The sequence below is a fragment of the Arabidopsis lyrata genome (assembly GCF_000004255.2).
Source record: "Arabidopsis lyrata subsp. lyrata unplaced genomic scaffold ARALYscaffold_3, whole genome shotgun sequence".
Classification (NCBI taxonomy): domain Eukaryota; kingdom Viridiplantae; phylum Streptophyta; class Magnoliopsida; order Brassicales; family Brassicaceae; genus Arabidopsis; species Arabidopsis lyrata.
Genome location: NW_003302553.1, coordinates 3384977 through 3397718, shown reverse-complemented (window position 1 = coordinate 3397718; position 12742 = coordinate 3384977). Strand labels below are relative to the sequence as shown.

Below are 12742 nucleotides of genomic sequence, written 5' to 3'. Positions count from 1 at the left end.
GATCACATTAAATTTTCGAAAGATTTGTGTCGAAATTGTTAGAAACAAATTAGGATAGATAATGTTTGGTTAGTATCTTTTTAATATTTTCAAATCTTTAGAATTAAACTCATTGACATTATATTGTTGAATTTATTTTTTAAAAATGACGTAATATTAAATAAAAAAATAAATAACTAACTATTTTCATTTGATGGTGTAGACAAATTATTATTACTATTTATGTAATTTAATTACATATAACAAATATTAATTTTTATAACAAAACAAATTATTTTCGTAATAACAATTTTTCCCCAAATCAATCTTTTACAAAATATTTATTTTAATCATATATTCTTTCTATATAGAAATAAATAGTTAAATAATTATGGTTAGAAGTAGTTAAGGTAAATAACAAATATGGTTAGTTTAGATATATTATATATATTTCTAATTTAGGTGTTAATTAAGAATTAATGTCGTTTTTATTACAAACTTCCTTAAATTTCTTATTCTAGATCCGAATAGAGTTAAACCGGGTAAAACCCGGATCCAAAAGACTTTTTGCAAAAATCCCCTGTAAAAATGTATATGTAGATATTCTTCTGTTTTAGTTGTCGTTTTAACTGTATTTGGACAAATTAAGAAAAGGTATACAATGACTATATTAACCTCATAAAAATGACAAGTAATTATTTACAAATAATTTGTGTTCAATAAAATGAGGGTAATTTAGATAGTTATTGGCATAAATTACATTATTACCTTAAAACGACAACTAATTTAAAACAAAAAAAACTCTAAAACGACAACTATTCGAAAAGGGAGGGAGTATCAAACAAAAGAAATAGGACTTGATCAGTTTAAAAATATATTTCTTATTTTGTACATTCACAAATCTCATATTCATATAGTAGAAAAGAAAACAGTTGAAAATCTGGCAATTAAAAATAAAATTGAACACTTCAATTTATATCCTTTTATATAATAATAATTTTTGCATAAGATATTTGCAAATTGGATCTGGTTCGGTATGGTAGACAAAATAATTTTCCACGCTACCCTTCCAGCCGTCCATTCACTATTTGCCCTCAACGATGCCAAATGACGCTCCAGATTCCTAGTGCAAGATCTAACGGTTAGCAAGTAAAGTAGTACCATCACGAAAAAGTCAAATTCTATCAAAACGTAAACATAATCGACGGTTAATAAGCCGCATATGTTTCAATCAGTATAATCGAACGGATATTAAGCAGCGAGGCCCATATGCTACTGTTTGTATTAGATTATAACCCGTCCCCACTGGCGAGTGACGACCGAGACTCTGCGACCCTATTTTTCGAGACGATAAAAGGGCAAACAATTGCTCATTTCAAAGCTCGCCTCTTCACCACAGAGAAAACTTCGTCTCTCTTCTTTGCTTCGCCCTCTCATTTCCTGTGAGATAAAGGCGGAGTTTCTCTCCAGATATTTTGCTCATCCATCGATTCTTAGGTATGACTCGTTTCTCTCAGATCTGTCATTCTTTATAATCTCCTTTGTTCTTCAACAAATCATTGTTATTCTTGTTCCATCGATCTGTGTTTTTCTTAGATCTATAAGGTAAATGAGATGTTTCGGTTCATAGATCTGATTGTTGTATTGCTAGATGATATTATCTGCTTGCTTGAACTCCGATCGGAATGTTTTGAGCTCATTTTCGAAGCTTTTGTGTATCGGTTTTGTAGATCTGCTTCGTTTTGTGCATTTCTCTGATCTGATGATCTTCTAGTGATCGAAATCGTTTGGATCTGTTGACTTTAGTATAAAATGTTTTGGATCTGATGTTGCGACTCCATTAATGGAAATTGTGATTGTTGTTGAACCAGATTTAAGTTTTTGTTCTTAAAATTTACGCGATCTTTGCGTTATCATATGTCATGGTAGTTCTTGGTTCATTGTATCAACTTGCTGCTTCGATCTTTTTTTCTTTTGTATGTTGTTCAAAGAATTATAATTAGCAATCGTGTTTTCAGTCATTCAGACTTTTGAATTGTCAGCTGTGATTTCCAATAATCTTGGATTGTTTGGTTGGAAAGCTTTCTGATTTGTTTTGTGTTGGAAAAGCATTTTCTGATTAGCCTTAGCTGGTTTGTATGATGATATTCACGTCTTGTTTCTCATCAATGGTTATGTGATTTTGCAGAGTTCAAAATGGTTGATCAAGTTCAGCACCCCACTATTGCGCAGAAAGCTGCTGGACAGTTCATGCGTTCAAGTGTTTCCAAGGACGTCCATGTGGGTTACCAGAGGCCTTCTATGTACCAGAGACATGCAACCTATGGAAACTACTCCAATGCTGCATTTCAATTTCCTCCCACATCATCCCGGATGCTGGCAACCACTGCTTCTCCCGTGTTTGTTCAAACTCCAGGAGAGAAAGGGTTCACTAACTTTGCCCTTGACTTTCTGATGGGTGGTGTTTCTGCTGCCGTCTCAAAGACTGCTGCTGCTCCTATTGAGCGTGTTAAGCTTTTGATCCAGAACCAGGATGAGATGATTAAAGCTGGTAGGCTTTCTGAACCCTACAAGGGTATTGGTGACTGTTTCGGCAGGACGATAAAGGATGAAGGATTTGGTTCTCTATGGAGAGGAAACACTGCCAATGTTATCCGTTACTTCCCCACTCAGGTTGGTTGAATTTCATAATTTTAGCTTTTGAGAAAAGATAAATTTGTGCTAACCTCCCTTTTTGTCCATTGTAGGCCTTGAACTTTGCCTTCAAAGATTACTTCAAAAGGCTTTTCAACTTTAAGAAGGACAGAGATGGTTACTGGAAGTGGTTTGCTGGTAACTTGGCATCTGGAGGAGCAGCTGGTGCCTCTTCCCTTCTCTTTGTGTATTCCCTTGACTATGCCCGTACCCGTCTAGCTAATGATGCCAAGGCTGCAAAGAAAGGAGGTGGTGGCAGACAGTTTGATGGTCTTGTCGATGTCTACAGAAAGACACTCAAGACTGATGGTATTGCTGGTCTATACCGTGGATTCAACATCTCCTGTGTTGGTATCATTGTCTACCGTGGTCTGTACTTTGGACTCTACGACTCTGTGAAGCCTGTTCTCCTCACTGGAGACTTACAGGTTCGTCTTGTTGTCTTTTTTCTCTTATCTGTGTGCTCTCTTATCATTGGTAGATTTTGACTTGTTGTTGTCGTTCTCTTTGGTTATTTCAGGACAGTTTCTTCGCTAGTTTCGCTCTTGGATGGGTTATTACCAATGGTGCGGGTCTTGCATCCTACCCCATTGACACTGTCCGCAGAAGAATGATGATGACGTCTGGTGAGGCTGTCAAGTACAAGAGTTCCTTGGACGCCTTTACCCAGATCCTCAAGAATGAAGGAGCCAAGTCACTCTTCAAGGGAGCTGGTGCCAACATTCTGCGTGCAGTTGCAGGTGCTGGTGTGCTTTCCGGTTACGACAAATTGCAGCTGATTGTCTTCGGTAAGAAGTACGGATCAGGAGGTGCTTAAGCATTGCTTCTTCTCCTTTTTCCGATTTTAATTGCGGTTTTAAGACCCGCAAGAAACTGAGATGTTGATGAAATTTTTTTTGCTTAAGACTTAGGGAGGCATGTGCCCTAAACCAAATTTTATATCGTTCTGACGCCAACTTTTTTTTTTTTACTTATGGAATAATTCATGTTTGAGAGAGTTGTTAGACTCTTCGATTTAAAAGAATTTTGGATTTATGGAGTTATATTTTCCTCATTCCTGTTTGATTACTATTTTATTTGTAGTATTAATCATAATTCAATTTCAACTTGAGTAGTACCTACAATTTAGTTCAGTGAATAGGTTAGTAGTAATAAAAAGGTGATGCATCCTAGCCTGGAGCGTAGAAGTCCTGTGCGAAAGTAATGAACTTGAATCAAAGTAACAATGGTGGAGGTAAATGACAATGCTGCAAAACTCATCTATCTTGAGAATAATACAAACCCACTTTCTTCGCTCTTCCTTGCCTCAATTAGCTTGCCTTTCTAAGTTTATATACCACTCATTTTGCATCCATATCAATATCAGTAAGAAAGAGAGAGCAAATGCATTAAGTGGTTTACATGTATAAAACATGGAAAAAATGAGAGTGGAAAAAGCTACTAGGCAACAATTTCTTCTTCTATATCGTGCTTAAGCATCACCTAGCTGTAATTATTTGTGTGGAACAGAGTCACGAGAGTTGCAAATTAAATTGGAAATATGGAACATTGATATAAATCAAGTGAAGCAAGGGAACCTCCAATAAGTAGACACCAAACAGAGATTTGAGTTGACAAAAGGTGTTTCTGTAAGCTTTGAAATATAATAAAATAAGAGTGATGTAATAGTGATTAAGAATCTAAAGACATTCAAAAGGATACATTGCCTATGTCCTTTTGCCATTTGTCTGCTGCTATTGGATGCATTTTGATCCGACAAGGATTTCACATCTGAAATCACCATGTCAAGTGTTTGGTGAAACAAAATAGAGCAAAAGTAGTGGTGACAAAGTAGGGTTCATAGGTGGTTGGTTAGTGTAAAGAAAGATTAGATAGAAAATGGGAGTGGAGGTTGTAAATAGAGACCTCAATTAGTAAAGTGAGAGTGTGTCCCCAATAGACTATAATTGAGTCTTTATGGAGCTCCGTGCCACACATCCCCCTCTCGGCTTTTCTCACGTGCTCTGAATCATACATCACCAAAAAAAAAGCATCTCTTCTTTTTTTTTTAGAGTCAAGATTACGAAATTGAAAGTGCATTATAAAGTCTATTAGAGGGTTTTTAAAAATCCGATTTCAAGAAAAAGGAAAGTGTTCAAAGCCTATATGTTTTTGAAAGGCTCCTCCTCAAATTCATCGTCAAGGTCACAATGGGTATTATATCGGACAGTGCTCAATCTCACTCGTCTTCCTCCGCTCCTTCCATCTTCTCCAGCTCCTTTGCCACTCGGTCTGTTCACTATCTCTTTCGTTCTAACATGTCAAAGTTTTTTCCTTTTATGCAAAATCACATAGAGATTTATTACTTGTCCGATGCATAAAGGATTCGTTTTTACCATTTGAAACTGCAGTATATTCTCAGACGTTGCGGGAGACATCACAATTGTTGTTGATGGAGAGTCCTTTTTACTCCACAAGGTTAGTGATCTGTTCTTTTTTTTTTTTTACACACACACAATGTGTTCGACGAAATTTCAATTTACGGTGTTTGAATTTTTTGCAGTTTCCTCTGGTGGCTCGGTGTGGAAAGATTAGGAAAATGGTGGCAGAGATGAAGGAATCATCTTCAAACCTCTCGCATACAGAGCTACGAGACTTTCCAGGTGGGTCTAGGACGTTTGAACTCGCTATGAAGTTCTGCTACGGCATCAACTTCGAGATCACTATCTCCAACGTGGTTGCTATCCGTTGCGCAGCTGGTTATCTCGAGATGACAGAGGACTTTAAAGAAGAGAATTTGATCGCACGGACTGAGACTTACCTCGAGCAAGTCGCGTTTCGCAGTCTTGAGAAGTCTGTGGAAGTTCTCTGTTCCTGTGAAACGCTTCATCCTCAAGACATTGCTGAAACTGCCCGCATTCCTGAAAGATGCGTGGAGGCCATCGCTGTGAATGCTTGCAGAGAACAGTTAGTTTTGGGGCTATCGCGGCTGAACCGAGGCAACGAGTCAGCGGAAGTCAACCGAGGAGATAGTCCTGAGTGGTGGATTGAAGACCTCTCTGCTCTGAGGATTGACTATTACGCACGAGTTGTCTCTGCAATGGCTAGAACAGGCTTGCGGTCAGAGAGTATCATAACGTCTCTGATGCATTACGCTCAAGAATCGTTGAAAGGTATTCGAAACTGTAAGGAGCGAACCAAGCTTGATTCAGGTACAATTGAGAATGAACAGAGGAACGTCATTGAAGCCATTGTTAGTCTTTTCCCGAATGACAAAGTTCCTCTGAGTTTCCTCTTCGGAATGTTGAGGGTTGGGATTACTATAAATGTAGCCATCTCTTGCAGGCTCGAGCTCGAGCGGAGAATCGCTCAGCAGCTGGAAACAGTCTCTCTCGATGATCTACTCATACCTGTTGTCCAAGAAGGAGATTCCATGTACGATGTGGACACTGTCCATAGAATACTCGTCTGCTTTCTGAAGAAAATAAAGGAGGAAGAAGAATATGACGAAGATTGCTGTTACGAGAACGAGACCGAGAATCTTATTGGTTCTACATGCCATAGCTCATTGCTGAAAGTGGGTCGGATCATGGATGCATACTTGGCAGAGATTGCACCAGACCCGTGTCTTAGTCTCCACAAGTTCATGGCTTTGATAGAGATATTGCCTGATTACGCACGTGTCATGGATGATGGGCTATACAGAGCCATTGATATGTTTCTAAAGGTAAAGTTTTTATTCTGTGCCTTAATAGGGAGGCTCTGTTATTGCAACATTTTGTACTGATGAGAATGTCATTGTAATGATGGTTAGGGGCATCCCTCGCTGAACGAACAAGAATGTCAGAGTCTCTGCAAATTCATAGACACTCAGAAACTCTCACAAGAAGCATGCAACCATGTGGCTCAGAATGATCGGCTACCGGTGCAGATGGTGGTTCGAGTTCTCTACTCGGAACAACTGCGGATGAAGAATGTTGTGTCCGGAGAGTCAGGGGATGGGTTATTGTTGTCGTCTCAGAAACTTAGTAGCGGGAACCCGAGCGGAGCTGTGTCTCCGAGAGACACTTATGCATCGCTGAGGCGGGAGAATAGAGAGCTGAAGCTGGAGATCTCGAGGGTGAGAGTGAGACTGACCGAGTTAGAGAAGGAGCAGATTTTGATGAAACAGGGGATGATGGAGAAGTCAGGTCATGGTGGAACATTGCTGACCTCGCTTTCCAAAGGGATTGGGAGGATTTCGATATTTGGCGGAGGACCTACAGAAGAGAAGCTGCGGAAGGCTAACCGCAAATCCAGGTCGAGGTTGGAGAGAAGAACAGTTAGGAGCCGACCAGAGTCTATGTTTTAGGTAGCTTGGAACATGTAAATACCATATGCATTCGCAAGAAAATGGGTGGTTCTTGAGTATTATATATCTTATTAAAATCTTGCGAGTATTTATTGCTATTACTCAAAAGTATTTTAGAGGAAATTGAATTAAAAAGGGCATAGCTCAATAGCTTCGCTGTAGATTCTCTGTATCATTTTTTCAGCAGTTATTCTCTCTTGACAATATTTTAAAGATGAAAAGGATGCGACAAACTAAAAACATTTGTTCTCCACCTAAAAAGTGACGATCATTGAGAGTGTCAGAAGGCCAAAATGTGTCACTTATTGAGGCCTTAGCAAAATATTGTAAAATTGGGTGCTGGGATCATGCTCTGGAGGTTTCAGGAGCTCCAACGAGGCGCGTCCGGATCTGCAGAGATGAGAAGAAGAGTTAATGGGAGAGAGATTGGGAATGATGAGAAAAGAAGAACATTCCTAAACGAAAAGACCGAACCTGGGGAAGCTTCTGTCTGAAGGCGACGTCAAGGCGTGCATCTAAAGTGTTCTCACAGACAATCTTGCCGTCTTGAGAGGCCAGCACCACCCCGCCCGAGCTTCACCATTCACACACAACCATCATTGTTCATCTATATATTCCGTGAGAAAAAATGAGAGAGAGAGAGAGAGATTGAGAAAGAAGTATACCAGTGAGGATCGTGGGAATCAGGGAGCTTAGGATTAGGAGGTGGAGGGAGGAAGACCTTGTCGTCGATGGTGATCTTAGGAGACCCGACTTTGGCTTTTTCCGCGTACAGTCTTTTAGCATCCTCGATGACTGATTCAACAACCTTCTTGTCCATCTCTCTGCATCGCAGCAGCACTGATGGCTCTTTCAGGCGCAGCAAACTCTGCAGTATTGTTATATAATGGTAAGGACGTGTTGATATTGAGGGGAGAAAGGATGACATATATACAAACCTCAATGATGAGACTCTTAAGAAGCTTCTTGTAATTGTTCTTGTCGTTGGAGACACGAAGAAGATCCTTAGCTGCTGACGCTTTCATGGCGGTGACAACGTCGTCTTGTGCTTGAAGGTACTTAATCCTACTTGCATTAAGTTGCGTGGAGTAGTCGCTGAAGAGAAACATACAATATGGAATGAAATAAAGGGCCTAGCAAAAGGAGAAGGATATATAGAGGAAGGAAGGCGGGGAAATGGCTGACATTCGCTTGCGGATATCGACCTGCTTGAGCTTGCGGTCGTAGTCTTGACGGAGCTTACGCTTGGCAGACTCGAGAAGCTGAAGTCTTTCGATGTTGAATTCCTCCTCGGCGGAGATGGAGATCTCATTTGCTTTCTCTTCTGCTTCTTGCCGGATGAACCGGACCATCTGCTGTATCTGCTTTGACACATCTGCATCGTTCATCTTTTTCTCTCTCTCAGACAACAATCACCTTCTTACTTTGCTTTTATATATAACTTGAGGAGTCTCCGCCTTTTGGTGCCAAATCTTCGTTTATGGACCATTGACTCTTTCTTCATACCTGTTTTTGGAATCCTAGAGTAGATTGTGTCATCCTCATGACAATATGTGTATTGGTCTTTACCGGTTAGGTGCAGGTTAATTGAATTTGGATTAAATTTGAACCAATTCAATGTGAATTGATAAGTTTGGTATTACTCTCCCACATGCAGAGGCAATGACAGTAGTGTTGTTATAAGGCGATGTAAGTAGAAAAAAGTGATGATTCCAGGCCTCTGTGCTTTGAAGTTCTGTACATAGTAATAAACTTACATAGAAATAACAATGACAACAGAAAAATGCTGCAAACTCATCTATCATAAGTTGCAGAGGGAGAACAAAATGAGATAAGAGAATCGATGTCTTTCAAGATGATTGGGAAGAATCGCACAAACCTGCTTTCTTCATTCTTCTTTGTTCTACTTCACTTGCCTTCCTAAAGCTACACAGCACTCATATTGTACCCAGTATCAATATCTGTAAAAGCGAATGCATCAGCTCAATGCTAAAACCTGTTAATCCTCTGTGACAAATCTAGCGTGTTCCATCCCAGGTGGCGATAAAGGAGGGATGGCTGATTCATCCCCAAGAAGGTGCCTTGCAGAGATGCCCTCAGACTTGTTTTCCTTTGATGGAAGGGACTCAGATGCAGTAGACCTGGATGAGTTGCTTTTGTGAATTGATGATAAGAACTTTTTCTTTGAAAGATTTGTAGACACTGATGAGACAACCGAGCTAAAGACACCAGATTCTTTCAATGCTTGTATAACAACCTGCATTTTACCACCAATGTAAATAACAAAGTGACTTGCAAGAACTCAACATTCCAGGATTTGTTTTTGGAAATTTGTAAAATGAATTACTGTGTATGTTCTTACCATTGGTGAATAGATGCGAGTCAGAATACCCTTCCTAATGAGTTTCGTCTTCACCTCTTTGTCGCCCCACACAACGTGTTCACGGTACCTACACAGGATAGTTTACTTTTGCATCAAGACCAGATATTTTTGTAACCAAAATAGGACCAAACTTTTAAACTTGTTCAAAGAGTGTCAGAAGTTATCCATTGCACAAGTAACCAAGAACAATGCTAAGGTTCTTACCAGCTTAGCATTTCTTCTTCAGTTGCTGTTGACGCAATTATAAATGCCTACAATGTTCATCATCCAAACAGCATCATAAAAGAGTATAAGGAAGTGAAATTTAGAGATTTTAAGAAATGACTATAAGGATTTTTAGAGATTTTAAGAAAAGATGCTGACAGATCTATCAAAGTCCAACATAAAGCATCTTTTCACGTCTTCTTTTGTAGGCTTGCAGCCACATCGATCACGCCTGGATGTTAAGTCAGAAAATCTTGCATATGTGTAGTGTAGGACAGCAGCCTCCTCCAATTTGATCTCACTAGCAAGAATTATCAGGTTAGTATTTCCAAAAAAAGATTTGGTTTCACAAACAGAAAAATTAACTATGCTGTTAACCGTAAGACCGTAACTACACTCCACTGCTAACTCCTTTAAGCTAGTTACATGGTTCTATATTAGACTAACAATAAAGTCTTATCATGTTCCTCAACCAATAGAAAATTTACTTATGTTTGAGTATATGATAGACATACTTGGGAGTTTTCATGTAATTATGCCATCTGTGTGCTCCATTTGGACGAAGGTGATCTTGAACCCGAGCAACTGATTTGCCGTTACCATAAGTCAAGAAGTAATTTGGATTATTTCGTGTTGCTTCTTTGTACATTCCAAAATATGTATCTTTTGGAAGATGATCATAATTCTTCTTGAACATTGACACCTGCTTGCACCACACATATCTCAGAAGTAATTACTAACATAACAAACAAAATTAATAAACCTACTCTCTTACGTAAAAACAGTAATAAACTGAATTATACCTCTGTAAAAGGATCCTTGATATCATCTCTTTCTACGCTGCTTTCCTAAACAACAAAATCCAAAACAATTATACATAGCCAAGCCCAGATCATAAAAGAAATTTAGACTCACAAAACTAGCTGAAAATAAGAAATGCAAGAAGTGTGAATCAGATATCACTCACGTAATTTGGAAATATAACCATATCCACATTTGGAGGAACATCAAGCAGCAACCGTCTGAGTGAGTACTCACGAGCACCTGCTGGGTATATTAGCTCATCTGTGTCAAGATGAAGTATCCAATCCATGCCCGCATCCTGATATTTAGTAAGAGCAAGAAAATTGTGAATATAACATGAGACATGAGTAAAAAACAACCAAATAAGATCTAAAAAATACTTACCCTTGCCATGACAATAGCCATTTCCATGTTGAGAGATTGTTTGACAAATAACTCATAATTGCAGGGCTTATAAAAGAAAGACGATAGCCACGTCTCATTCCAAATCCGGCTAATGAAGCAAAAACATAAAACAATGACAGTAAAATGATCAGTAATAGAAAATACAACCAAACAATGTTACAATTTCAGAACATACAAAGACAAAACATGTACTTAGTGCCTTCCAGAGCTATAGCTTTGTCGCAAATATGCAAAGGCATAGCTTACAAACCTCTTTGCTTGCTTCTCCTCAAGCTCTTTCGTCCTGTATATTACTTTAACCCCCTGAAAGAGACAATGTTACAACATTTATTGAAAATTGTGTCCCTCAAATACAATTTATACCTACAGGACTAAAGAGCTAGAGATATACAACCAAAACAAAATAAATAATTGGAACCGAAGAGAGTTAGTTGAACTCACAGGAATAGACTCCAGCACTTTAGAAATACTCGGAGTAGCAGCTTTCCCTTCTACGAAAAGGAAGAATGTAGAGACTCCTAGAACCTTATGGTAGAACATCCATGGTAGAATCTGATCCAATCCAGCTGATGTGCTAGTCGTTATACATATCTGTAACAGTAGCAATGTCAAGACTCATATACATGGGCACACAAAAGTGAGGTGATTTACAATGACAGATCTGATTAAAAAATTGAACTTTCGTATTTCTCAAATCTCTCAAATCTCTATGATCCAAAAAGAAAAGAAATTGATGTTCCAGATTAGACATTGGAGTAAGATTTAAGAAAAAATGGAATTTGGAGTGTAGATCGATCCAAAAAGAATTGAAAGTAGTTACCTTAGGCTTTAAACTAGTATCAACACCAAACTTCCAATCACCATAGTAAGGAAAGGAAGGAGAAGAGCTGCGAGCTAGATTTGAGCAGTCGGAAGACGATTGGTGAGACTTTGGGGAGACAGAAGAAACAGTCTCCATGCCGGGAAACACCTCGTGATTGAGATCGGAGCCGCCAGGAACCGACGTAGATGAACGAACAGAAGCAGAGGAAGGATCGGCGAGACCACCGCCTCGCCATTGGAGGATAAAGGCGAGACAAGCAAGGGAAACTGGAAGTAAAGTAAGGAGAAGGAGGAGCCTAGAGACGAAAGAATGGTTTTGGGAAGAAGATGAAGATGAGGAAGAAGCAGAAATTAGTGGAGCTCTGTGATGGTGTGTCGATTTCATGGTTAGCTCCACGAATTTGAAAAAAAAACAAAAAAAAGTTTAGGAGGAAGAAGAAGAAGAAAGACGCGATTCTGAGATCTTTCTTTTTATTTTATTTTTGTGTTTTGGTCGCCACTGATTCTGAGATCTAATCTTTCTTTTAATTTATGTTGTTCCATTCTTTTATTTTTGGGAGATCTTCTTCCATTCTTATTCTTTTTTTTTTTTTGTCAACTGGATTTGTATTGGTAAGAGTGGAAACAGGTACCAACACATACAACAGAAGCAACACATGGAGAAACAAATCTCCACACACATCAGACCAAGCTTCTACACTAAGCCATTATAAGCTAATAACAATGACCTATACAAAAAAAAAAATGCTCAAAACAACATAGCCATTAAGATTCGTTCCTCTGTTTGAATCAAATTATTAAGTTTTTTTTCAAAAATTATTAAGTCAATGACACTTCTTCCATTCTAAATTATTAAGTTGTTTTTTTTTTTGGATCAAATCTTAATAATTAAGTTATTTTACGTTGTTCCAACTAAAACTAAAATTGATAAAATTGAACTTTATTATTTAATTTATTATCAAATCATCTCATTTCTTTTATTAGTTGTTCCAACTAAGGGACCTTTACATTTAAAACACCAATTAAAATATTTCACGTGTCGTCTCATTAGAATTTGGATGCTTAGAGCCCAGTAAGGACCTAGATGGGCCGGGGCTGTTAATAAATGTATGGATCGCTGC

At 38.5% G+C, this 12742-nt stretch overlaps 4 protein-coding genes and 1 pseudogene across 4 annotated transcripts; 2 read left to right on the top strand and 3 right to left on the bottom strand.

The window, feature by feature from the left end:
• LOC9320752 overlaps positions 1-1143 on the bottom strand; it is a 4506-nt pseudogene extending 3363 nt beyond the window's left edge.
• Positions 1144-1218: 75 nt separating this feature from the next.
• LOC9320751 (ADP,ATP carrier protein 1, mitochondrial) lies at positions 1219-3727 on the top strand. Its single transcript, XM_002884639.2, has 4 exons — positions 1219-1476; positions 2168-2652; positions 2727-3101; positions 3194-3727. Exons 2-4 carry the CDS (start codon positions 2176-2178, stop codon positions 3488-3490), a joined length of 1149 nt encoding a protein of 382 aa, XP_002884685.1. The 5' UTR covers positions 1219-1476; positions 2168-2175; the 3' UTR covers positions 3491-3727.
• Positions 3728-3815: 88 nt separating this feature from the next.
• Positions 3816-7138, top strand: LOC9318639 (BTB/POZ domain-containing protein At3g08570). The gene is made up of 4 exons (XM_002884638.2): positions 3816-4942; positions 5064-5130; positions 5216-6379; positions 6467-7138. The coding sequence occupies exons 1-4, from the start codon at positions 4863-4865 to the stop codon at positions 7001-7003; spliced, it is 1848 nt and encodes a 615-aa protein (XP_002884684.2). The 5' UTR covers positions 3816-4862; the 3' UTR covers positions 7004-7138.
• On the bottom strand, positions 7102-8599 carry LOC9318638 (V-type proton ATPase subunit E2). The gene is made up of 5 exons (XM_002882525.2): positions 8189-8599; positions 7942-8098; positions 7669-7871; positions 7478-7577; positions 7102-7393 (listed from the first exon to the last, which is right to left on the bottom strand). Exons 1-5 carry the CDS (start codon positions 8389-8391, stop codon positions 7349-7351), a joined length of 708 nt encoding a protein of 235 aa, XP_002882571.1. The 5' UTR covers positions 8392-8599; the 3' UTR covers positions 7102-7348.
• An 81-nt stretch (positions 8600-8680) lies between these two features.
• Positions 8681-12359, bottom strand: LOC9320750 (glycosyltransferase-like KOBITO 1). The gene is made up of 11 exons (XM_021032249.1): positions 11620-12359; positions 11241-11390; positions 11050-11102; positions 10779-10887; positions 10558-10692; positions 10394-10438; positions 10106-10293; positions 9750-9891; positions 9591-9637; positions 9366-9453; positions 8681-9260 (listed from the first exon to the last, which is right to left on the bottom strand). The coding sequence occupies exons 1-11, from the start codon at positions 12004-12006 to the stop codon at positions 9003-9005; spliced, it is 1602 nt and encodes a 533-aa protein (XP_020887908.1). The 5' UTR covers positions 12007-12359; the 3' UTR covers positions 8681-9002.
• Positions 12360-12742: the final 383 nt, after the last annotated feature.